This window comes from Mustela lutreola, chromosome 15, assembly GCF_030435805.1.
Source record: "Mustela lutreola isolate mMusLut2 chromosome 15, mMusLut2.pri, whole genome shotgun sequence".
NCBI classification, from domain to species: Eukaryota; Metazoa; Chordata; class Mammalia; order Carnivora; family Mustelidae; genus Mustela; species Mustela lutreola.
This window is the reverse complement of record NC_081304.1, coordinates 14,390,610-14,417,494: the sequence shown is the minus strand read 5'-3', so window position 1 is coordinate 14,417,494 and position 26,885 is coordinate 14,390,610. Positions and strand designations below refer to the sequence as shown.

Genomic DNA, 26,885 nt, shown 5'->3' with positions numbered 1-26,885 from the left:
TCAGGGCTGGCTTGAGCCTCCTCCCCATCACCTGCTCCTTTCGCAACCACCACTGGCTGCGTTCCAACACAAAGGGCCCTGTGGCTTCTCTTTCCTTTTTATCTTCACAGTGCCTGTTCCCTAAACTACCATTTGCTTTTCTTTGTGTTCAGGAGCTATCAGAGGCTAAAGTCCAAAGCTGTCAACAGATAAATACAACCCATGAATCAGTATTTCAACTGCATGTCTATTGTGAACAATCATTTGTTAGCTTCAGTGAGGCCTGACCTTGACCATACATGACAGACTGCTGGTCAAAACACGTGCATTGCAACCTGCCCACAAACATTAGCAGAACTGCCGAGCCTGGCACACCTAAGTTCCAATCCTGGCTTCACCACTTGCTAACTGCCAAGCTGGGTGGTACTTATCCTTAGATGCTTGGTCTTCTTGCCTGTGAGGGGGTCTAACCCAGCTTCGTGCCTCCCCCCTCCCCACCTCACCCTCTTGCTCCAGCTGAAATGAATTCCTCCACGCTAACAGTGCTTTAGTGAGGTACAATCTTCATACATAGTAAAAGGAAAAACTCTTACCCATGAGATTTTTAAGATATTAATGTTTGTAATATTCGCTGACATCTGAGCTCACATTATGATCTGGGCACTTCAGCTGCACTAGCTACTTCTGCTGATTACTTAAGATCTTCTAAGTGAGCAAGATACTGAGAGGGGTTAAGTGATTTGCCTAAAGAGGGGTTAAAAAAAACAAAAACAAAAACAAAAACGTGGCCCAGCAAGGGGCAAATCCAGGACTTAAGCCAAATTTACCTGACTTTGAGGCCCAGGCTCCTACCTTCCCTCCAGAGCATGGCCCACCTTCCATCTGTCCACCTAGCCATCCCACAGGTCATGGCGAAGGTGACACTTTTCCCAGGGAACCTCTCTGATCACCTAGCTCTGTTGTCTACTGCCTTCCTCCTATCACTGCACCTGTTAACTGCCTGGTCTACTTGTGTACAAACATGGCAAGAAAATCAGAGTCATAGCACACGTTCACTGACCGAGTACCTGAATGCACTCTGATTCAGACGGCCCCCGTGAGGGTTACAGGGGATCTGTACATCAAGCACAAGTGAGCAGGACAAGCAGTGTGCCCTTCATGGCCTGGAAGTATTGTTCTATTCGCAGAAGCGGAGAGAAGCACAGAAGGAGTGGAGCGCGCAGAGGCCGGCAGAGGTTATTTTGAAGCAGAAGGCTTGGTCACTGCTCCCAAGGAGAGAACCAAGTTTTAACTGCACAAAATAGAACAAGAGAATAAGTAACCTCAGGAAGAATCTTAAGAGTAAAAGGTGTTCAAGCTTTTCAGGGCAGAAACTGAATTAGCTACTTCTCTATAACACAGAGAGGTAGGTGTTGTGACTGGTGCTCAGGTTTCTTGATTCCCATGCAGGGCTCCTTCCAGAACATTATGAGGTTTGATAGGAAAACTTGAGTCACAAGGCTGCTACTTGACCTGCATCAGTCAGGCATCCAGGATGCAGATGGCCATTGGAAGGCTCTGGCCAAGAGGTGGCCAGGCATGATTCTCCTGCTTCTGTCCCCTAATGCACCTTACTGTCCCCAAACCACTCAGGCTGCCCTTGCAGAAAGTGATCTCCCAATGCAAACCCCGCTGGCTTTTGATATCTTCAACTGGCCAAACTTTTCCAGCCGTTTGACCAACTCCTTAGATAAAGCTGCAAATGGAATTTCCTGACCTAAGCAGTCAAATATCAAATCTAGTGAGCAGTACAGCAACTTCAAGGCCTTCCCCAGTTCCCCATATAGTACCCAGCTGTCTATTGCTTAGCTGTTCTACAATTCTTAAACTTAATTAACCTTACTTAACAAGTAAGATACTTCTCCAGTTTGGGGTGCCTGGGTGGCTCAGTGGGTTAAGCTTCTGCCTTCGGCTCAGGTCATGATCCCAGGGTCCTGGGCTCGAGCCCCACATCAGGCTCTCTGCTTGGCAAGGAGCCTGCTTCCCCCCACCTCTCTCTGCCTGCCTCTCTGCCTACTTGTGATCTCTGTCAAATAAATAAATAAAATCTTTAAAAACAAAAAAGGTATTTCTCCAGTTTTACTTTGTTATGAGACATAGGAGGGAGTATAAAGAGACTGAGTATACAGTTAGCAACTCATTCCATTTCAACAGCTCAACTAAAAAACTCAGAGATGCTCTCAACCCACACTAAAGCAGCTCAAACAAGCCTCGTTTCTTTCAGAGGCTGGAACTGTTAAAATGGAGACAGTTGCACACACTGGGGGACAATGACCACAGTCAGCTGGCCCGCAGCTGTCTGGCCCACAGACTGGTCCTGTGATCCTGTCTGTAAAAGGTCAGGGGTTTCTCTTCAATTCTCCACTGGATTTAGAAGCCGTATCTGGCTGAAAGTACAAACCACAATCTATAAAGGGACTCATTTAACACTCAGAAAGATTAAAAGCTGCAATTAACCTTTTGCAAAATAATAAAGTCTGGAAGAACTGCTATTGTGTTCACTTTCAGTTACAGTGCCAGTCAGGAGGTCAAGACCAATGCTCTCTCTTGGTCAGCTTAATGCTGTGCTGACCAGAGCGATGCGCCCGAGGAAGCGATGGGGCTTTCTCTATCTTCGGTGTCGTGTGGGCTGACATCCTGCTGTCACATGGCTGTGCTGGCATTTGAGGCTGTCTGTCACTCAGCTCCCCTGCATCATTCCTTCACCTAGCCTATCAGGAGAGGAACAAATCCTAAACATAAGGACAGAGCCAGGGCCCGAGGCCCCGGCTGCTGGAAATCCTCTGTGAAGCTGATAAAAAGGGTTGGGGACTTTTCTTTTGTCCCCAGAACTAGATCATAAGCATAAGCATAAGCATAAGAGTCTTCTCTTTGCAGGTTTTGACCCTTCTTGATGTATTAATGGTTTAGAACTGGAAGTCATCAGTTAAAACACGACCTCACAGATCATGGACTTAGAGACTATGGCAGAACAGTCTACTTAAATTTACAGAACGTTAGATAAAAATTTTATTTTACCCATAAAAGACAAAAAACCCTACAGATATATAGACTTCATAGTATGAATGACAGCCTCAAGCAAATAGTCAACATTCAAAACAGATGCTACGCAAAGAAACCACCAAGAAGGGGAAAAAAAAAAGTCCATTAGGGGAGAGAAGCACCAGCATCAATACCATCCACATCCTCCAACAGCCCACTCCAAGGTCACCTTCATGGCCACGTCACTAGAAGCTGTGGAGTCAGAGCTAAAGCCACAAACTCTGCCTGGCAAAATGGCCCTTATCTCAGCTTTTCCCATCCTTCAGGGCAGCATCTACTCAAAGAAGACTTTTTAGAATGTACTGGCAAATAGTAGAAGAGAAAATGAGCATTCCAAAAAAAAAAAATGTTTTTTAGAGAAAGAGGAAGGGGAGGGACAGAGGGAAAGGGAGATAGAATCTCAAGCAGACTCCAAACCCAGTGCAGGGCCCAACGTGGGGCTTGATCTCATGACTCTGAGATCACGACCTGAGCCCGTATCATGAGTTGGATGCTTAACCAACTAAGCCACCCAGGCGCTCCTGAGCATTCAAATTTGACAGAAAAATAACACGATCTCAGATGAACCACTGAAATAATCAAGGTCTGATTTACACTAACACATGATAAACATTAAATCATTATCAACAAGTATTGAAATTATAAGACAAGAGATTAGCAAGCCAATAAATTAGGAGCCTCTAAAATTTTAGATCACACAGACCCACTCTCTCAGATCCACTATGCCCACAGTTTCTCTCCTTACTCCATAGATGAAACCTGCAACAAAACTAAAAAGCGGGCGCCTGGGTGGCTCAGTGGGTTAAGCCGCTGCCTTCGGCTCAGGTCATAATCTCAGGGTCCTGGGATCGAGTCCCGCATCGGGCTCTCTGCTCGGCGGGGAGCCTGCTTCCTCCTCTCTCTCTCTCTGCCTGCCTCTCTGCCTACTTGTGATCTCTCTCTCTGTCAAATAAATAAATAAAATCTTTAAAAACAAACAAACAAACAAACAAAAAAACTAAAAAGCATGGTCCTGGAATACCTAGCCAGAATCCAGAATATATTTTCTCAAGGAAATGATGCTATAAACTTAGTCACATATAAGTGAACCAGAATTACCATTTAGCAATGCTGTAAGCTAATGAGTTGAGTGAGAAATTGGCAAAATGTTGGTAATTGTTGAAGCTGAGACAGGGCATCGGGTACATGGGGTTTCACTACACTATTCTCTTTACTTCTGTGCATACTAGACATTTTCTACAATAAAAAGTTAGAAAATACAAGCTCAAGAAAAAGTCATTCTGGAGTCACCTAACATCCTTAACCACACTATTCAATGGAATTTAAGAAACATTTTCTTACAGTTAACTTTCCAACCAACTTTAAAACACGGTACCTGCCTGCACTCAAACATCTCACCACCTGGTATTTCTCAAGCAACAAGGGACACTGGGAAATAGCCATATTTATAAAAGCCATCCATAAAAACTCAAGTGACCCATTATGGGAGCAGGATATTTTCAGTTCAGAATAATGTAGAAAGAAATGCTCTTTTATTTCTTGTACTCACTGTATTAGGAGTTATAGACACCAACAAAAAGCAACCCAAGTCTCTTCTGGTTGTAATGGAGCTGTTCTCTCCTTAATATCTGAACATTCTAATTTCTTGAAAGAAAGAATTGCTTGAAATTGAGATTAAATTTACAAGTTTGAATTTCTTCTCAAAATCTATAAAGTTCTCCCTACAAAATTATTTTTACATGTCAATACCAAAGCCTATTTTAGGGACTGCAATGATTTAAAAAAAAAAAAAAAAATCTATCCCCCTCACTAAAAACCTAAATGTGATATAACCTAAGAAAAAAAATAAAAAATAAAAACATTCTCCAAAATTTATTTCTATTAGTTTTGTGAGGGTGGAAATGTAATTTTAGTTGACTTTATGAGCTGTATCTTTTTTTTTTTTTTTTAAGATTTTATTTATTTTATGGAGAGGTAGAGAGAGCCAGAGAGCACAAGCGCGGGGAGGAGAGGGAATGGTGAGAGAGAAGGAGCAGCAGTCTCCTTACCGAGAAAGGAGCCTGATGCAGGGCTTGATCTCAGGGTCCTGGGTTCATGACCCAAGCCAAAGGCAGATGCTTAACCGATTAAGCCACCCAGGTACCCTGTGAACCACATATTTTAAAAAGAGCCAAGTTGGTTTGATGTTTATGTTAAAATAATTTTAGAAAAATTAAAAAAGAGAGAGCGAGCAACAGTCATCACTCTAGAAACCAACATTCTACGGTTGTGTTCCACAAGTGGTTTGTAAGTCAGAGATAAAAAATTTACCCGTGACTATAATTCAAAACTGCATGAGCCATACACTCAAACATACATCAAAGAACCTTATGAAATCTTCAGGAAGCTTATCATTACAGACACGTGGAAACCACAGTGTACAAGAATGGCACTGAATTAGGCGCACTCCTGGTCAAGTGACAAGTACATTCCTTTTTTTTTTTTCTTTAATATTTTATTTATTCATTTGTGAGAGAGAGAGAGAATGCACGTGCACAAGCAGGGGGAGCAGCAGGCAGAGGGAGAAGCAGGCTCCCTGCTGACCAAGGAACCCAATGCAGGACTCGATCCCAGGACCCTGAGATTATGACCTGACCCAGAGGCAGACACTTCACCGACAGAGCCACCCCAGCTTCCTGGGACAGTACATTCTCAGAGAAGTCTCACCCAAATTGCTTAAGAATGCTGAGCAAAACCACACATCCCAAATGCAGTGCTGACTCTGAATGTCTTTCTCCCCGTGCCCAATCCCACTCTTTCCCAGGGTGCCCAGCTCACAGTATCTAGCCAGTCGCCCAAAATAAAACCCCTAGAAGGTTCCTACAGAGGGATTGTTACTCAAAATGAAGCCCTTGGGACTCTGCAGTACACATGAGTCTCCGTCTTGAGCTAGCATACCCAGACTGCCAAGCTTTCAGTCACATCCGTGTGTCCTAGCATTTTGGTGGCGCCCCTTCCTCTCACATGTTCGACTTGTCACTTGGTGCCTGGGTAGCCGCCCTTCTCCTATTTGCTGCTTCTCATCAGCAGCATGAATGTATGAAATAACAATGTATGAATTCCCAAACATGAAGAAAAAGCAGGTTTTCAAGGAGGTTCCAAGAGTCATTCTATGGACTTGGTGACAACTGTTTGGCCTTACAGGGGTTTTGACTGCTTCTGTCCCAGATGAGAGAGCTGCTGGCTGGCAGGGTTGAGTGAGAGATGGCGAAGGGTCATGAGGCCGGATCAGTCACATATCAGTCCTTGAGAACAGCTACTTCTGGGCTGCTAGCCAGTCTCTGTGACTCTTCATCCCATATACTCAGCACTGTAGCAGTGTCATTTTTTTTTTTTTTAAGATTTTTATTTATTCATTTAGAGAGAGAAAGTGAGCGACAGCACAGACGGGGGGAGGTCAGAGGCAGAGGGAGAAGCAGACTCCCTGCCGAGCAGGGAGCCCGCTGTGGGGCTCGATCTTAGGACCCCAGGATCATGACCTGACCTGAAGGCAGATGCTTAACCGACTGAGCCACCTAGGCACCCTCTGTAGCAGGGTCATTTTTCAATACAAATATCCACTGTGTGGACGGAACAGTAAAATCACCGGGAGAAAGTATAAAAGAGCTTTACTTTACTTTTCTCCTCCCTTTCATGTGAAGTCTCGCTGAGGAGAAACTGCAGTGCTTTCTGAATTGTTTATGGAGTCAATTTAGGACTTAGATTCTCAGTCCTGGGCCTATAGGTGAGAACCTCCATGACTCAGAGGCTTAAAAACACACAGTCTTCTAAAATACTCCTGGAGCACTAATCCTCCTGCCTGTCTTGTTCATGGGGCCCTGAAGATACAGTCTACTTAGGGCATGAAGCTTGGAGGATCACTGTGCATGCTGGGCCTCTATGCTAGAGATCTTTATCACACTCAGGTTTTACAGCCCATGTCTGCAAATTTTTTTTTAAAGTTTCAATGCCTACCCTCAAAACTTACACCATTACATCCTCTGTAAAAACCAACAGAATAGTATCAGATCCGCTGAAAATAATTCGCAACAGCTAATTCCCCTAATTCAAGCCTATTTTCAAAAAGGGGCTTTTTCGGCCCTAGGAACAGGTTCACAGATCAGCTTTATAAAGAAACCAAGGCCCATCTCCTGCATCACTTTTATTTATTTTATTTTTTTTCCCCTGCATCACTTTTAAAGCCATAAATCTAGAGAGCAGAAATCTAGAACTTGCCACCATCCCCATTTCTCTAATGCTCAACTTGGCAGACGCCAGCAGTCCTCTCCCCCTTTGAATTCAGGAGGCCAGCGCTGTAGGAGTGTAGGTAAGAGAAGAGCAGATTTGCTGCCAGAGATTTCTAAGCAGTAAAAATCAAGTTCCAAATCCTGTGAAAGATGGACCACCTTGGCTTTTCCACTGCTGTGGGGAAAGAAAAACCTCTTCATAATCTGTACTTTTTGGTAATTATTTTTTGTCTTCTTAAAAGACCACCTCTTTCAATCCAACCAAATTTTTTCTTTAAGTATCAGGGATTTCTGGGCACCTGGGTGGCTCAGATGGTTAAGCATCTGCCTTTGGCTCAGGTCATGATCCTGGGGTCCTGGGACGGAGCCCCACATCAGGCTCCTGGCTCAGCAGGGAGTCTGCTTCTCCCTCTGCCTCTCCCCCTGCTCATGCTCTCTCCCTCTGTATCTCTCTGTTGCAAATAAATAAATAAAATCCTTAAAAATTAAAAAAAATATATCAAGGATTTCTTTTAAAAAGCAACTTGAGGAGTGCCTGGGTGGCTCAGATGGTTAAGCATCTGCCTTCGGCTCAGGTCATGATCCCAGCGTCCTGCTCAGCGGAGAGCCTGCTTTCTCCTCTCTCTCTGCCTACTTCTCTTCCTACTTGTGATCTCTCTCTCTTTTAAATAAATAAATAAAATCTAAAAATAAAAAAAAAAGGCAACTTCATTAGGAGATGACAAGGCCAAAACTGCCTCACCACCTACATTTCCTGATAAAGCCTCTTTCATTCATTTACTCATTCATCATCCAACCATCTACCCACCTATTCATCCAGTAATTACTTATCATGTGCCCAATATGTGCCACGTGCTGAGGACACAATGATGAACACGATGGACGTGGCCTGTGCATTCAGGAGGCCCATTGTGGACTGGAGGAGATGGGCAATAAACATACATATAACTAGGGCTCTCACAAGTACTATGAAAGTGAGGCAGAGAAGGCTAGCTGTCTCTCAAACTGGGGTACTCCTTTCTATAGTCTATAGCTGTTGCTGGGAAGAAGCTTCCCAGCCAAGTCCCAGATTCCCCATGACCCCAGACATTTCGGAGGATCTATGTGACTAGCTCACAATGGAGTGTGAGGAGAAGTGCTGTGTGTCACTTCTGGGTCTAGGCATTATAAGAAGGCATGCCTTCTTTTTTTTTTTTTTAAAGATTTTATTTATTTATTTGACAGAGAGATCACAAGTAGGCAGAGAGGCAGGCAGAGAGAGAGAGAGGAGGAAGCAGGCTCCCCTCCGAGCAGAGAGCCTGATGCAGGACTTGATCCCAGGACCTTGAGATCATGACCCAAGCCGAAGGCAGACGCCCAACCCACTTAGCCACCCAGGCGCCCGAAGGCATGCCTTCTTTTGCTTTTTCATTCTCCTTCTGCCAGGTAGATGTAAAGAACTCTAAAATCCTAGTACCCTAGGCAGGGATCAACAAACTGAGCCTGAGGCCTGTTTCTATAAAGTTTTATTGGAACAGGGCAACACCCATTTATTTACACATTGTCTGTGGCTGTTTTCCTGCTACAATAAAGAGGTAAGTGATTTAAAAAAAGAAGAGTTAAGTGATTGCAACAGAAACTATATGACCCACAAGCATAAAATATTTACTATCTGGCCTTTTAAGAAAGTTAGCTGAGCCACAAGATGGAAGGAGCTTGGGCCCCTGAATCAACATCTAGGGATGGCCACCAACCCACCAGGAATATCCAAACAGGACTCTTCCACAGGCAAGAAACAACTTCTCATTTGTTGTAATAGCTAGTGTTATCCTACCTCTTACAAAAAATAAAGCACAATGTCCAATGAGAAAATGTAAGAAAACAGACGCTCGAAGTAAGACTCCACTACCCTTTCCTTTTCTTATTACACCATCTGAGTCCTAAATGTAATGTCAACACTGCTAAATGTTTTAGAGTGTCATACTTTTTAAACGGTTCCCAAGAGTATGATCTCCAACTCAGTAAAATTAAGCCCAAAGAACATTTGCATTTGAAATCTTTGCCTTACAATACACAACCTACCCTTCTAATCTGTAGTAGTGTTCCTTTTTTAAAATAAAGTATTTAATCATGCCTCTAAAAACAGCCCTGTATACCAAAACAAAAGACTTCCCGCTAAAATATAACTTTTCCTCAATAATAATGAAGCCCCCCTAAACAAGTCACGTGCTCGAACCAGTTTAAAGTGAATGTCATCATCGTTAGGCGCTGGAGTAATATAGAAGTACCATTTTCTTTGCTAAAGTTACAGTAACTGACTTCGAGGGCATGTAACTCAGGTAGTCACAGCATCACCCTATGAAAAACACAGCAACCATAATGAGTCCTTCCTACTCCGCTTCATATATTAATACTAAGCTGATGTGTGTCACATCCTCAAGACTCAGCACCAGCTTCTCTTAAAAAGAAGTCTCATATTGCCATGAGAAAGAAAAAAGAAAAAAATCAAATACATGATTCATTAAGTCAAAACAAAAAGAGTGAGTATGCACACGTGTGGTGTATATAGACTTGCAGAAATTTAAAAAAAGAACAAAACCAGGATATATAACAAAATTGTTAATCCCTTCCCACTAGTGTGATAAAAATAAATAAATTTTTTCTTTGGGTTTCCTATGTTTTTAAAATATTGTCTGTGTATTTACTTTGAATAAGATAAAAAGTTTATGAAACTAGAAAACAAACAATGTTTTGGACCCTTAGCTTTCTTCCTCCCCTTGTTTTGCTTTTTTGCTTTTGTTTTTTGGTTTTCTTTTCTTTTTTTTTTTTTTTTTTTTTGCAGTAGAAAGACGGGCTGCCATTTATTAAAGCATTCTTATTTAAACAGAGGGGAGAAAAAAAACCTATTAACAGAGAAATGAAACCAGCTTTGAACTACCAAAATACTACAAACTAACAAACCCGCCAAAAAAGCGCTGGCAAGGCTATGAAGAAATTAGAGCCCTGTGCTCTGCGGGTAGGAAGGTGAAATGGTACAGCCGCTGTGGAAAGCAGGACGGCAGCTCCTCGAAAAGTCTGAAACAGAATTACCATCAGATCCAACAGTCCCACTTTGGGGTGTGTACCCAAAAGAACTGAAAACAAGAGCTCAAAGAGCCATCTATACACCCACGGTCACAGCATTATTCAGCATAACTAAAACGGGGAAACAACCCAAGTGTCCGCGGCTGGATGAATGGATAAGGAAAATGGGAGTACATGCACACAACCGAATGGTATTTGGTCTTAAAAGCAAATTCTGACTAATTGTGATTACGCTAAGTAAAATAAGCCAGGCCCCAAGGGACAAATACTGTCTGATTCTACTCATATGACAGAATCTAAAGGACCAAGTGGAACTATGGTTTGCTAAGGCCTGGAGGGAGGGAAGAAATGAGGAGTTACCGTTTAATACGTAGACGGCTTCTGGGGTACAAGATGAAAAGAGCTACGGGGACAGATGGTGGTGATGAGGCCATAAGAATGGGGATGTACTTAATGCCACTGAACTGTACACGTACAATGGTTAAGATGGTAAATTGTATGCCATTTGTATCTTACCACAATTAAAAAATATATATATATATAAAAGCGTATATGAGCCTATGACTTACAAGCTATATAAGCTACAACTGTATGTTTATATCTTGTATATTCTGAAACATACAAAAAACACAGCAGCTTTTTAAATATACAAAAACAAATGTGAATGGAAGTTCTCCTATTTTCTTCCCGCACCCTAAAAGATCACCCGAGCAGCCGTCAGGGGGCCCAGATCCCGAGACCGTCACAGCCTGGAGATGTGAGGTCCCTTCTCCAGCCCGCATCTCACTGTGCACGAAGGCAAGAGGTGTGCCCGTAGCTGCCAACCACGGACATCGACTTGCCTTCTCTTCCTCCTTTCCTTCGCTGGCATTCCAGGAGTGCCGAACCCTTCTCCAGGGTGTCAAGAATATGCAATCCTGGCAGACTCAGCTATAACAAATCCTCAGCAAGTCGCAAATCCCAGGAAATTTCGAGAGAGACCGAAATACGAACCGCATGCAAATGCTGCTCTCCAGTGCAACAGAGATCTTGAGAAGGTCGCTGAGCTGCTAGCACCGGATCTAGAATGAGGTTTACCAGAGAAGGCTCTCGCATGCCCGGAGAACGAAGAGAGACCCCAAAGCCTAAGACACACAGCTTGTGTGAAAACCCGTGACCATCGACTAGAAAAACGAAGCTGGATCTAAACTCCGGCCATCCCGGAGAGAGCATGTGCACTCCGCCCCGGCAGGGACTCACCTTTAGCATTTCCGGTTCTTGGATATCCAGAGACCTCGTGTTCCAGTGTTGTCGGTTTTTATGTAACCTGTGATATTTATGAGCACTTGGTGGTGTAAAAAACCAAATCATGCAAACTGCAGTCATGAATCCAAGACCAATTCCCAGGAGGAGTCCGTTCACGTAATGGGGAAAAGGGAGGACGAGGTACCCATACACGCACATTATCAAGAAGCCCAGTGTCTTCACGGGTAACTCCGGGTGCTGCACGGCCGACTGGGCCTCGTCCTCACTGTCAAGGGCCGGACCGTCCCCCGCCAGCACCGCAGGCTTGAGAGGGCTCTCCGGGAGCTTGTCGACTGTGCTCTCGGCCTCTGCTTCCAAATCGAAGTCCTCTGAGTACAGCTCGCAGAACTCCTCATCTTCCTTGCTCACTAAGGCAGACAAGGAGCATTTCTCAAGAACTAGTGAGCTCGTCTTCAGGCCTAAGTCCTTCAGGCCGCCCCCCTGGGAACTACTCTTGGGCTCCGCCTCTCTTGGGGGCTCACTGGAGGCCCTGGGGTGGTCGCCCGTGGGGGCGCTGGGGTCACCGCCGCAGCCGTCCCCCTCCGAGTCACCGTCCTCCTCCTTGATGCTGTAGTTGTTACCGCTTTCCAGGTGACCGTTCAGGCTGGACAGACTGGAGAGCTCCGAAGCACTTGAAGATAAGGCTTTGGGCCTGTGGCTGCCACTTTCTTCCCCCATGATTTTACTGAGGAGCTGAAAAGGCTCATAGATGACTTCTGAAAGGCGTCGCTTCGTGTCCTCGATTTTAGCCTCCATCTCGGGCACTTTGAAAAAGGAGCGCGTATCGGAGGGAGAAGTCAGCGGGGAAGAGGGGGCGGTTTTGGAGTCTCCGCCTGTGTTTCGTGGCTGTGTGAACGGCTTGAACAGGGGCAGGTTGAGCTTGGAGTCAGGGGGCTTATAGGACACGGCATCTGACTCCTGCCGGGAGGTGTCTGTGGACAGAGACTTCACTAAAGTCTTCACCAAGTGCCTGCGCCTCGAGGGCTGTGGGAATTCTTTTGGCTCCACCTCGGTTGACTGGGACTTCGCATGGCTCATGAAGCGTCTGGTACCGGACAGGGTGGAGGACGAGGCACTGGAGGACAGGCTAGGAGACTTGGAAGGAGAGGACAATGGGGAGGAAGAGCTGATTTTCTGCTCGGAAAGGGAAGACACACTGGGAGAGCTAGCTAAGGGCCCCAACGAAGACGACCCTGGGGACAGAGCCGATGGCACTGTGCTTAATACTTGCACTGCCGGAGCAGGGGTCTCCAACAGCTTTACCGTGTTCTCGGAGACGGGCAGAATGGCAGGGGACACGCACAGGCCATCTGCCACGATGGGCTGGCCGGCAGGGCCAGCGGAGTCATGGCCACCCTGGGTTTCAAGGTAAAGGTCTTCCTTGGCTTCGAGCGCCGTCACAATGCTTTGGTCGTCCAGCGCCTCCTCAAGGTACTCCCTGAACTCCTCCTCCTCTTCCTCCTCCTCCTCGCCGGACGCCGAGAAGTGAATGGCGATAGTGTCTCGGGACACGGACCTCTGCACGTGCACTCTGGGGGCAGATGGTTTTGGCATGTCAGTGGTCTTCTCGGCATGGCGACCATTCAGACTTGTCATCGCCGGCTTCACGAGGGCTCAGGCTCTGTGGAAACAGCAAGGAAACCAGAAGTCAGGGAGCCGTTTCTCCAAGGAGGGGCTGTCGTGTGCACACGGGAGCGCAGATGAAGCTCCCTTCCAAATGGTGATTATGATTTTACTTGGCAGATGGCCACTCTTTTTCACCCGAGCGGGTTTGATGGTTTAATTTTCACCAGATAAATCCCAGTTAGGCATTCTCTTTTATGAGCAAGCTACAAACCGGTATTACAGAGGCCCTGCGATCTGTCTGACTTCACAACAGCGGAGTAATTGTTTCCTCCCTCCTAACTGGCTCATTTCTACCAGCCTTTCCCTATCTCAACCCTTGAAATACCTGCACAATAGATGTCACCAGAGTCATTTCAGAAAGCCAACAGGCTAGAAAGCAGCAGCCTGGGGATTTTGATGATCTTGGAACAAAAATGTCACCACTGTTTTCTAGCTATAAAAAGCCAACCCAGGAGGATCATTGCTTCCATTGCTATTTTCCCAGCAATCCTAACAATTATTTGGCTTGCTTCTCCCACCAGGACTCATACTATCTTGCCACGGCAAAGGAGCAGCCAAGTCTCCAAGGGTGGAAAGGGAAATCTCTAAATGGATTGCGATCAACTGTTGGCTTCTTTGTTCCCCAGATGGCAGAGTACTTGGGTAGCCATGAAGACAAGGTCATATTCTGGAGCTTCAGGACAAAGGAAATGTATTTTAAACTAAACCCAAGATTCAGAGGGCACAAAAGTTAAGTCTCAATGCTATAATCTACCACCAGCCAAGAACTCTGTTAAGAGCTGCAGTGAAAAACATGGGAGCTATGCTTTCTGCCCTTCTGGAGCTCAGCAGCCAGCTGGGAAGAAGACAGACACTTGAAAAGCTGTGCGGCACAACAGAAGACACCAAGCTGACCCTGTGGTATCTAGTACATTACCTCTCCCCCTATTCGTTAAAGGCCCGTTTCCTGGACACCACTCACCATGACAGAGCCTACAAAATGCAAATTAACACCACAATCCGGAAAGAGACCATATCAAAGGAGCTAAAACACACTTGAGGAATGAACCTCAAATGTTCTGAGGAGGGTAAGAGCAGTGTGGGAAGTAGGTCACCTGCTCAGCCTTTTCGGATGGGTATGGGGTGCCTGGCTGCCTCCATCAGTAGAGCATGTGACTCTGAATCTCAGGGCTGTGAGTTCAGGCCCCACACGGGGCATGGAACCTACTTAAAATTTTAATAAATTAAAATTATGAGTGGATGGGCAGGTTGTGGCGGAAGGAGCATGATCAGAAAGAAGCAAAAAGGTGTAAAGATGAGCATGGGCTTGATGTGTTCTGCCAGATGGGCCTTTACCTCCAGGAGGGTGGGCGGGCGCTGGGGAGCAGTGGGAGACCAGCAGCACAAGAGCAGCATCATGGGGAGCGGAAGGGCAGCCCTGGGGGCTGCTGGTATATACATGCGGGCACACAAATAGGGCTCCTGGGACCTGCTCCTTTTGCAGCTGACTCTGTGGGACCCGGAACAAGCCACAACTTCTCTGGTTCTCAGAATCTTCATCTGTAAAATGGAGGATCAAGAGTTCTTTCCAAATCTAAAGTCCTACACGATTATAGATGGTTGAATACAACCCAACATAACACACTTCGACAAATAATCTAGGATAGACGATCAATGTCACGTTGCGTGTTGTGTTTCTTTAGTTTGAAGAACTCGTATATTTGAGTCTTCTGTCAAATATTCATGTGCAAAATGCGGGTACCTGATACTACCAACGAGAGAAAAAGTAAATCCATGGTGGGGGGTGTTGGGGGGCAGTGATCCTGTGTCATGAGAACAGAAAATACCCTAATGATGACAAGAACGGCCATTCAAGAGCACGGTCGCAACATGGACACATCTGAAACTACACATTTTTAGCATCAATGCTTAAGAGAAATTACATTCGTAGAAACTTTCCAACCGAGTTTTGTCCATGCTTACCACGACCCTCAGGTTCTCCTATCCCCAACAGATTCAGGAAAAGAAAATGATCTTTATGGACAGAGAAAGCAATTTAAATCCAGGAGCTGATGGCAAGTTGAAAACACACGCCTCAGGTCCAGAACAATCCTCTCCAGTTATCTTTAAACCAACAGGTTTGTAAGCTTAGTAAGGAGAAAAATACCAAGCCCAACACACGTTTTCTTCTCATTTAACTGTCACCTAGTTTTATAAGAGTAATTTAAGAAGAAAATTATAGAGGTAATTTGAAAAGTTTGATACTTGATAATTCTCAGTAGGCTGAAAGATAAGCTTCACTGAAATTGCTTTAATAATGGGGCACCTAGGTGGCTCAATCGGTTAAGCATCCTACACTTCGACTCAGGTTGTGATCTCAGGGTCGTGAGATCGAACTCTCTGTTGGGCTCCCCACTCAGTGAAGGGTCTGCTTGAAATTCTCTCTCCCTCTCCTCCTCCTGCTCATTCTCTCTCTCTCTCTCTCTCAAATAAATAAATAAAATCTTTAAATTGCTTTAATAACATAAAGGATGACCTGTAAGGCTCTGCTGCTCGGAGTCTGCATCCTTGGCAGCAATGGCTACATGTTAAAATGACTGTGGGCACAGGGGTAAAGACAGAGCCTAACTTGGGTGCTGAACAGTGTGAGTCAGTCCTCTGGGAGCAAGGCAAGAGTGGAGAGAGGCCTTAGTGTAGTCGAGGATGCCTGGGAATCCGCGGGCAAAGTCAGGGCCAGGCAGCAGCCAAAGGGAGAGAACAGTGTATCCAGGAGCCTGTGGTACCATGAGCAAGCACCTGCCCAGGAAGGGCCACCCCCAGGGGCCTACTTGCCCAGTCCTCCTCCACACGGTCAGGTCCCCTGACTTGCGACTTGAAAGCACCTCTGCTCATCTCTGATCAGACTATCTCACGGCCTGTGTCAGCCAATAGGGCCCAAGCTGGACCCCATGCAGAGCTGGCTGCCAGGAAGCCCACTAAGGGCGGGCAATCTGGCTTACCCCCCAGCCTTTCTCCAAGGCTCAGGTGGTAGCCTCAGGGACCCAATGTAAACTCCCCCACATCCCTGCTGACCAAAGCCTTGGCTCTATTTCACCAGTTTGTGGGTTTTTTCTTTTTCTTTTCTTTTTTTTTTTTTTTAAAGATTTTATTTATTTATTTGACAGAGAGAAATCACAAGTAGATGGAGAGGCAGGCAGAGAGAGAGAGAGAGAGAGGGAAGCAGGCTCCCTGCGGAGCAGAGAGCCCGATGCGGGACTCGATCTCAGGACCCTGAGATCATGACCTGAGCCGAAGGCAGCGGCTTAACCCACTGAGCCACCCAGGCGCCCAATTTGTGGGTTTTTTCAATGCTTATTTTTATGTTTGTATTTTATCAGTTCTTTTCAGTTTCACCTGATAAAATATGGATAAAACAAGCCCTGTGAGGCCACAGCAGCACTACTACTGTTTAAACACAAGAAAATCTTGGGGCCCTGTTTGCTCATCTGAAAAATGAGGAGATGAGACCGAAGAAAAGCTGCTTCTAGGACCAACATTGCTGGGTAATGGAATGTCGTGGAATCAGAGACAATGGTTTGGGTTCCGGACAACCCTTCAAGTGGTCACTGCCTCCGCTCGGTCCTCCCAATGGCTGGCTGCTGGGGCCTGCAAAACAGACCCTCTCAGTCACAGCCCTGCAGGACGACCAAGGTCAAGAGAAAAGAGCACCTGACTGCTGCCCAGGAAGATAACATGGTTTGTCCAAGGCCATGGCACTGACTCAGAAGGGGGAAGGGAGAGACAGTTAGACACGGCTTTTTGACACTGATGTCCTGATGCCCTTTTCACCAAGCAGGCTGCCTCCTCGGGCATGTCACACAGGTTCTTTATGACTGCTTTGTCTTGGACTTGGTACCCGCCCTCTGCGCTCCTTCACCGACGTTTAGGGACAGCTCTCCCAGGAGCTAAAAGCTCAGTTTGCAGCCACCAGCCTGTGACCAGCTGTGCAGAGAAATTAAAAGTCATCTCATCATCCACCTGACAATCCAGGATCTTAAAAAATAACTAGCTCCTGCCCGCTACTTCAACTCAATTATAACCGGGCTCCAGAAAAGGAGACAACCTTATCAAGCCCTCAGAAAGTATAAGGCCAGAAAGGAAATTTCTTTCCCAACAGGTCTCCTTCATCCAAAGCCATCAGCAGATCACAGGACTCTGGGCTCTGACCCTGACTCCTGAGTCCTACGAGGGGAGGGCCTCTAGCTCATGTTGCCAAAGAGGAGGATTTCCTGCCAGAGGTGAGTCTGAACAAAAGTCTGATTTGGTTGTGAGCAAAATGGGGCTAAAGATTAACCACATCCAGCCCCAGAATGGAGGGGGGTAGCAGAGGCAACATTGATAAACTGAAGCTAGAGGTCTGGTGTCTAGGAAGGCAAGGCCTATCATCAGGCTCACCATTCTGCTGCAAACAATTAACACTGAATTTGCTATTAAAAAGAAAAAAGAATCTTCTAGAAGCACTCAAGCTTTAACAATTGGGAAAGGAAAAACCAGGCTGAGGCTAAGGCCCACGGGAACCCAGAGAAGAGCTCTGGAGAAGCCAGGCTAGCCCTTAGAGCACTGGATGATTCCTGGCAAACTGGAGCTTTCATTTTCACGATCTCCTGAGCAGAAATCGAAGTTCCGGGCTGACCGAGGTAGAGCACTAACTGAAGAACTTACCACAATGAACTAGAACCCAAGAAGGCTACATCCACTCAGCAGCAAGTGAACGACAGACCAACAGGCCCCTTTAGGCTCTGAGAACTTTGAGGACATCACACTAAGCAAAGTACACCAGTCACAGAAAGACAAACACCGAATGATTCCACTTACCTGAGGTACCTCGAGTAGACAAATTCCAATAAAAAGAACACAGAATGGCAGTTACTGGGGGCTGGGGGAGAGGGAAATGGGGAGTTGCTGTTTAGTGGGTACAGGTTTTCAGTTTCGTATGATAAAAAAGTTCTGGAGCTTGCTTGCATAACAAGGGGGATATACTTAACATCACTCACCCAAAAACCGTGAAGACAGTAAATTTTACGCTGTGTATGTTTTGGCATAAATTCAAACTAAAAAATATTTTTAAAAATATTCATTCAGGGTGCCTGGGTGGCTCAGTGGGTTAAGCCACTGCCTTCGGCTCAGGTCATGATCTCAGGGTCCTGGGATCGAGTCCCACATCGGGTGCTCTGCTCAGCAGGGAACCTGCTTCCTCCTATCTCTCTCTCTGCCTGCCTCTATGCCTACTTGTGATCTCTGTCAAATAAATAAATAAAATCTTTAAAAAAAAAAATATTCATTCAAAACTTTACAATGAAATACTAAAATACTTGGAACTCCTTATCATGCCAATGAAAACAATTCTACTCATAAAGTTCATACTGTTCTTCAGCTTTTACCATGTGGTTACATTCTAAGGTAACAAATGCAATTGTATTTATGCTCCCATACTTCTGGGAAGTAAAAAAAAAAAAAAAAAAAAAAAAAAGCTATTTGGAACCCAATGCTCCCTGAACCTTAGCCTTGGTTGGGTATGTTTCAGGGAAAAAGGACATTACAAACTGTTCTGCTTGACCTGTCTTTCCTAAGATCCTGACTGCAATTCTCCTTTAAAGTTCCTATGCCTTGTAAAGATGGTCACTGTTCTCATTAAGACTGAGAAAGCCTCCTCTCTCTATAAATAAATAAGGGGCGTCTGGGTGCCTCAGACCATTAAGCATCTGACACTTGATTTTGGCTCAGGTCATGATCTCAGGGTTGTGAGATCGAACCCCAGATAGGGCTCCGCCCGCACTGAGAGAGAGGAGCCTGCTTAAGATTCTTTCTCCCTCTCTGTCTGCCTCTCCCCCTCCTTAGGCACGGGCTTGTACTCACTCTCTAAATAAATAAGGGGCGCCTGGGTGGCTCAGTGGGTTAAAGCCTCTGCTTTCGGCTCAGGTCATGATCCCAGGGTCCTGGGATCGAGCCTGGCATCTGGCTCCCTGCTCAGCAGAGGAGCCTGCTTTCCTTCCTCTCTCTCTGCCTGCCTCTCTGCCTACTTGTAGATCTCTGTCTGTCAAAAAAAAAAAAAAAAAAAAAAAGAATAAATAAGACTGAGAAAGCTTCAAAGGAGGGCTTCTCTCCCTAGCATTTATGCTGGATTCGATTCTATCCAGTCTAAAACAAGGAATAAATCAATGGCTCAGCTCCCATCTAACCTGAACTCATAAAAAACAAAGACCTTAAACAGGAAGCCAGGAGCCAACTGCCCTCCCTGTCGTGAAGTCCAGGAGGCTCTCAAACAGTACAGTCAAGGTTAGGATATGAAACATCCATGAAATTTATTTTATTTCTAGTCACTCAAAAAGGTTATCAGCATTAATTAGGCCATGAAAAACCAATCAACAATAAATCAGACTATATAATGAAAAATGAAAAGCTATTTCAAGACTCAATGTTGGCATTTATTAACTCAGATGTAATAACCTTCCTGAATTCTGGTGATTTTCTTTTCGGGGCGGGGAGCTAATTTTCTAATAAAAATTGTCCTTCTTACTTCTAGCTGTCTTTGAAACAATTTAATCCTGGCATCCTACAGGGCCATAAAAAGAGAACACAGTTCCTTCCAGGTCACTCACTGACCAGCAATTCATCTACTTGGTCCTTCCACATTAAAACAAATAGTGAGGGGTGCCTGGGTGGCTCAGTCAGTTGAGAGTCCAACTCTGGATTTCGGCTCAGATCATGATCTCAGGCTCCTGAGACTGAGCCCCATCAGGCCCCAAGGTCAGCAAGGAGTCTGCTTGGGATTCTCTCTCTCTCTCCCTGTGTCCCTGCCCCCATTCACATGCGCACACGCACGCGCACACATACACACTCTCTCTCTAAAGTAAGTCTTTTTAAAAAATGATGTGACCATTATTATTATCATTACTATTAATTTCTAAATCATATACTAGATTAGAGAAAGCACTGGAGGAGGGAAAAAGAGGAGGAGGGAAGCAAGGAAGAAAACCATTTTTTAAAAGATTTTATTTATTTTTTTGAGAGAGAGAGAGAGAGAGAGAGAGAGCACAAGCAAGGGGATCAGCAGAGGGAGAGGGAGAAGCAGGGAGCCCAATGTGGGGCTCAATCCCCAGATTCTGGGATCATAACTTGAGCTGAAGGCAGACGCTTAACCGACTGAGACACCCAGGGGTCCCAAAAAGAACAATTTTGATTAAAAACTCAGCTAGTCTCCAGATAACATGGGCACAGTAATAGAGCAGATCTTAGGAGGCAAGCCTGTCTGGAATATGCCTCATTTTTCAGAAGCATCACTAATCCTTCAAGATCATTATTAAAATGCTTTGTCTTTGTAAGATTCAGCCTGTTGGGTATTTGCTGCCTCTGAACAAGCCTGCACTTGGACGTATGATGTGTGAGTACCGTCTGCTAGCCTGGGCTGTGTCAGTCAATACTTTTAATTCAAAAACTTCTCCTGGAAGGGGAAAAGAGGCAAGCTGCATTGTGTGGCGGAGGATGGCTTAATACCCCTTATCTGTGCTTTTTTAAAAATAGGATTTGGTTTTATAAAAAGTAGGGAAGAGGCCTTAAGACTATTTTTCTGCCTTGATGGTGTAGAGAAAACAGCTGAATCTGGTCAAACCAACCATCACAGGAAGGTCTGACTTAGTCTAAAAATTTCAAGTGCACCCGAATAGCTGTCTCTTGATTCATTGAAATTCAATGAAGCAGCTGAGAATGGCCAGCCATTCTAATCTGTTAATACTCCACCTCGCAAACAAAAATCAATATTGACATTATAGATAATGAACTAGCTCTGGCCTTAAGTTTCATCTAAAAAAAGAAATGAAAGAGGAAAGAAAGTACTTTCAGCACAGGGAGCCTTCCCAAGGCACTCTGACTGTCAGAAACTGAGAACGCCTTTCCCATTAGTTTTCAGGTTCTAAGACGCACACCCCAAAGTCTCTTCCAACCCAGCAGGGTCCTGCGCCTCGACCACAGGCTTACTGTGGTCACCCTCTTCGCCAATGCCTGGACCTTTTCACCTGCCACAGAGAAGGCCCACCTGGGAGGAAAAAGGTGTTCAAATGCAGCGACACAGTTAGGATTTTGCTTTATAGACTGCTAGCTAGTTCCGATAATGGAATCCAAGTTCAGTTCATAAGAACTCCTTCAAAACCAGGTGATGCCTCCAGCACAACCACATGAGGCCTATGGAGGCAGAAAGAGGATAACACCGCTGCTATCCACAGAGGGGAACTCAAGGAGCCAACAGATGGAATCGTGTAGGACATCGACGTGAAAGCAAAAAGACACTCAAGTAAAACAGAAACTTAGAACAGGTAGGCCCAGATCAGTTGGTGCTAATCAAGTAAAGAAGTCTGGAAATGAATTTTTTTTTTAAGCAGAAAAATCAGGTCTATGGCCTAGACATGAAAAGAAAATTGCAGATGTGAAACCTTAGCCCCTGAGATGGGAACAAGTCGGAAACAAGAAGCAGCTAAACAGCTGGGTCAGCTACAGCTGAGGGGCTCTGCTGGGGGGCAGGGGAGGAAGGTTAACCTCCGAGTTGAGGGGCAGGGAACCAACTGTTCAAAGCTTTTAAAGTGTTTGGATTTATATTTAAATCTTAGGAAACAGAACCCCTGTAGGTTCTTAAGATATCTGAAAACTGGGTGTAGATGCTTTTGCTCAGGTGAGTTCCTGCCTGGAACCCAGGAGACCAGTGTTAGAAATCTGGAAGGAGGGTAAGAAGAGTGGTTAGTGGCTGTGGTCACCACATAAACATGGTTCAGCTGTTTCAACTGCTGATGTTCACGGGGTCAAATGTTAACAAAAGGCACATCTGGGAAAGAGTACATAGTGCTCCTTATTCAGTTTTTATTTTTGCAACCATTTTAAATTTTGAAATTATTTTCAAGTTACAAAAAACAAAAAACAAAAAAGGCAATGTTCCTTGCCCTTGTTTGGCGTTGGATCTGTTGTCAAATGTTGCTGCCTCCCACACCCACCAGCTCTACCAGTCAGAATGATCAAGGCCTTCAACAAGTACTAACAGGAGGGACCCTGACTTTTACCATAACCTGAACTTTTTAAAACTTTATTTTGAAATAATCAGAGGCTTGCAGTAAGTTGCAAAAGTAGTACAAAGAAATGCCGTGTACCTTTCACCAATCATTCCTTAAATTTTATTTTTATTATTTTTTTTTTTTAAGATTTTATTTATTTGAGAGAGCATGAGAGCAAGAGAGAGCAGGAGCAGGGAGGGGGCAGAGGCAGAGGGAGAAGCAGACTCCCCACTGAGCAGGGAGCCGGCCAAGGGGCTCGATCTCAGGAACCCAGGATCATAACCTGAGCCAAAAGCAGATGCTTAACCGACTGAGCCACCCAAGCGCTCCTCATTTCTTAAATTTTAAAGTCAAATAAATCCCAAGTGGTTAAGAAATCACGTTTTAACCACAGACCACCAATTCATCCTTGTAAGAAAAATGCATTCTACCTGAGATTGAAACTTCCCCTTATAAGGACTTCCTGATAGTCTTTCTTAAGTCTTAAATGATCAAGTTTAGGCAGGTATCATCAATAGATAATTCCTGATACATCATCAATAGATAACATAAACAGGCAATTCACCCAAAAGTTCAAAAGGCCAATACACAAAAAAAGTTCAACTTACTAAAAATATCAGCTGGGAAACAAATCAGTGAAACAATCTGGGTCATCAAATGCCAACATCCCATCATTAAAATATAATGTATGATGTTGTCAAGGGCACATTGATAGAAACCCACTATTGCACTAATGGTTGGAACAAAATTGGTAAGAACTTTTTAGAAACTAATTTTGCAGTACATTCCTCAATAATGTTCTTTCCAGGGACACCTGGGTGGCTTAGTCGGTTAGGCGTCCGACTCTTGATTTCAGCTCAGGTCATGATCTCAAGGCTGTAAGATGGAGCCTAAGCTTGTCCCTCTCCCTCTGTTCCTCCCTCTGCTTGCATGTGCTCTAATAAATAAATTAAATAAATCTTAAAAAAATAGTAAGGTTCATTCCACACATACACCAGCCAAAACCAGAGGGAGGCGGGCAGCACTGTCAGTTGAGCTTATCAGTAATTTTTATTTTCTAGATCTAAGTATTTCCAAATATTTTCATAATCTGGAAAAAAAATTACATGTAAATGGATGTCAATCTTTAAAATGAAATCATGATCTTTGGAATATAAAATTGTACTAGCCCATCTCCCATAAGTTACCCAAAAGAAAACTAAGGCACAGAAAGATTCATTTTTATAAAATGAGTCACACCATATGAATGCCTGCAATGTTTTTATACACAAGATTACACAGTGAAGTGATCTAGCATATGGGTATCAGTGAGGCCTTTGGCTTCAGTTCCACCAGCCTGGGAGGAGTCTGACCCTCAGGCGAGTTATTTACACTAGCCAAGCCTCTGTTTCTCCATCTGTAAAATGGGAATGGTAAAAGACTTCAGATTAAATAGAACAATTTATATAAAGCACTGAGCATGATCTTTGGTACAAAGCAAGCATTCCCTAGATGTTAACTGTGCTTTTAAGTATTTCCTCAAGTCAACAAGAGATTCTTCTACACATGATTTTAAATAGTTACCTAAAATTGACTATTCCATAACATAACTGTTTCAACACAAGATACTACTTGGAATTTGTTGCTATCACAAACAACTCTACAATGCATTATGATCCTATATGCAACCTTTGACTGTCTCTGATTATTTCCTCAATAAATGAGGTTTTAGAAGTGAAAATATACGGTTACATAGCATCTATACATTTGCACTCCAGTTAAAAAAAATACAAACAACAACAACAAAAACCAGTTTCAAACTCATTGTAAAAACCTTCCAAAACTGCTCCCCTCAAATCAACTGCTTGGAATGTATCTTTCCTTAAAAAAAAAAAAAAAAAAAGTACCCTTCCTCCCTGTCCTTTTGTATTTATAAATACACACAAACACATAAAGCTGTTTTTTAGTCTTAAATGAGATCATATTACACATACTGCTTTGCAGTTTGTTTTTCACCTACTATTTTTTAAGATTTCGTTTATTTATTTGAGACAGAGAGTTGGGTGGGGGGTAGGCAGAAGGAAAGGGAGAAGCAGCCTCCCCGCAGGTCAGGGAGGCCGATTCGGAGCTCCATCCAAGATCATGACCTGAGCCGAAGGCAGATGTGTAAGTTACTGAGCCATCCAGGCAACCCTCACTATTTCTTGAACTTTTTCGAACGCCTATATAGTAAATTGATAAGTATACATACACACACACATTTTCTTTACGTAATATAGATACACTATCATCCAATTACTCATTCCTTTGATAGAAATTTGAGGTTTTTTTAAATTTCCACTATTAGAAACAATGCTATCTTGAAAAGATAAATCTTGTGTCCAGGGCATGCCTATCTGTAGGATACATTTCTAGAAGTGGAACTGATGGGTCAAAGGAAGTGCATATTGACAATTCTGGAACTGTCTTGCAAATTTGCCCGATTTGCTAATTTACTCTCCTACCAGCAGCATATAAAGTATCCACCCTGAATTTTGGTCAAGACCGAACATTATTTTTAATTATCGTCCAACTGATCAATGGTAAAAAGGCATCTCAATGCTTTGATAATCATTTCAAGCTTTTCCCCATCTGTTTTCCTTCTTCTGTCAACTGGTCATTCATCATTCTTGCTCAAGGGTTTTTCTAATTTACTTTATGAGTCGTGGACAGTTACCACTTTGTCTACTGTCTATTGCAAATATCACTTCCCATCTCTGGCCTGCCTTTTAATTTTGAAATATACGAAGTTTTGGATTTTGAGGTGTTGACTCTCTCAATCTCTTATTTGTAGTTTCTGGGTTTTACACTTCCCAAGAAAGTATTCCCCATTCCATCAGCTTAAGAACATCAGTCTCCGAAATCGCTGCAGAAAACGATGACAATAGTATATGTAACATGCGTATTGTTCTCTGGTGCCCACACAAGGATCACACTCTTAACTTTAGTAAAACAGACTGTCAGGAACAATCATTCCTCCGTGTTTTCTAGTCAAAATAAACAGTAAAGTATGGATTTTTTCCCCTCCAAATCATATTTGTAAACTAGAAAACCTAGTTCACATATCTGAATCCATTCATATCAACGGATGGCTCAGCTTTTCCATGTGAGGAAAGTATTTCAGATCAATTCCTCAGAAATGGAAAAAATCTCAGAGAGAGAGAAAGGAAGAGACGGGTGAAAGTAAGAGAAGGTAACTTGAAGAAAGTGGAGAGCTGGCTCTTATAGATTTCACAGGCTGACCACAAAGACTCAGTGAGTGTTGAGAGTACATTCTGTGAAGGACAGACCATGAGAAAAGGAAAGAAGACAAGAAACCCAAGGCCATGTTCAAGACCTACAAGGTCACGAGGTACTGTGTTCCTGGTAGAGACACAGTCCTGGATGGCCAAATGGCCACACTGCAGTTCCCTCTGAGTTGGACTACTTGCCTATAGGCCCCATCAGGTAAAATCCGCCCCATCCCACACAACCACCATTGTGGATGTGACAGGGAAGGACTGGAGCTGGCAGCAGCCCAGTGATAAGACCGAGCCCAACAGTTCTACCCAAGTGTGAGATTTTGATAATTGTTCAGCTGGTAGTAGAATCAGCCTCTGAAAACTCATACCGAGTGAAGCCATGAGGCAGCAGGGCCAGGAACTCCAAGGGGAACCAAGACCCTCAAGTGACAGTGGTGGCGCTACTCCACTTCACCTCCCTGATCCTGGGTTGCTTCACTGTAAACTGAGGGGACCCTCCTCGTCTTTGAGAAAGCTTTCCAGAAAGCTCTAGATTCTGTACATCTATGGTTCTATGATTCAATGTTCATGGAACAGAACCTACTTAGAGTTCCAACATTTTCATTTTGCCCAGAGAAACTCTTGGCAATTGCCCAAGTCAAGCAAAAGGATGAGAGTACGCTTGAAATGATTAACGTGCCTAAGGCAATTAAGTCAAAATATTTTTCTAATAGTATTGAAACAATTCATCTCAGATTAACAAATACTTCTAGATCTTGTCTTGCTTAGCCCAGCTGTGGAAACATCCCTCACTTCTTCTGGTCCTAGGTGGAGAGTCTGCCGAGTCTACGAAGAATGAGATGCAGACAGAAAATCAGTGCTCGCGTGTGCTGTGGCGACAGAAGTCTTCACCCTCTTGTGGATTCAAACAATACCTCCTCCAGGTTCCCATCTATCCTTACAGGACACATTCCATACCCTCTCACAAAAAATGATCCCCCTCCTACTCTGCCTGGCTTTTTTTTTTTTTTAATGGGGGAAGAGAGCAAGGTAAGAGAAGGGCTGGCCTAGTTTTTAAGACGAAACCACCATCTGTATTGTCAGATCAAACCACCATCTGTACTACCCCGTCTAAATCATTAACACTGCTATCTATCGCCTGCAAGACATCCCCACCCCCATGCCTACAAGTCCTTCCCACTGCTAGGGATCTTCATCCTGGGTAGGGAGGGTGTGGGGGGAGAGAGCGGGGTGGGGGATGCTCCAGATCCCAGCTACAGAGCTGACTACAGCAT

General features: G+C 44.4%; 1 protein-coding gene across 3 annotated transcripts in view; it reads right to left on the bottom strand.

Moving 5' to 3' along the window:
* TEX2 (testis expressed 2) overlaps nt 1–26,885 on the bottom strand; it is a 104,824-nt gene that overhangs the window by 46,234 nt on the left and 31,705 nt on the right. For 2 of the 3 annotated variants that reach the window (XM_059147273.1, XM_059147276.1), the window contains exon 2: nt 11,628–13,293. In XM_059147273.1, the coding sequence (XP_059003256.1) occupies nt 11,628–13,268 (1,641 nt within the window). In that variant the 5' untranslated portion in view covers nt 13,269–13,293. Of the gene's footprint in view, nt 1–11,627; nt 13,294–14,633; nt 14,838–26,885 lie in introns of all 3 variants that reach the window. The other variant, XM_059147274.1, reaches the window with a different exon arrangement.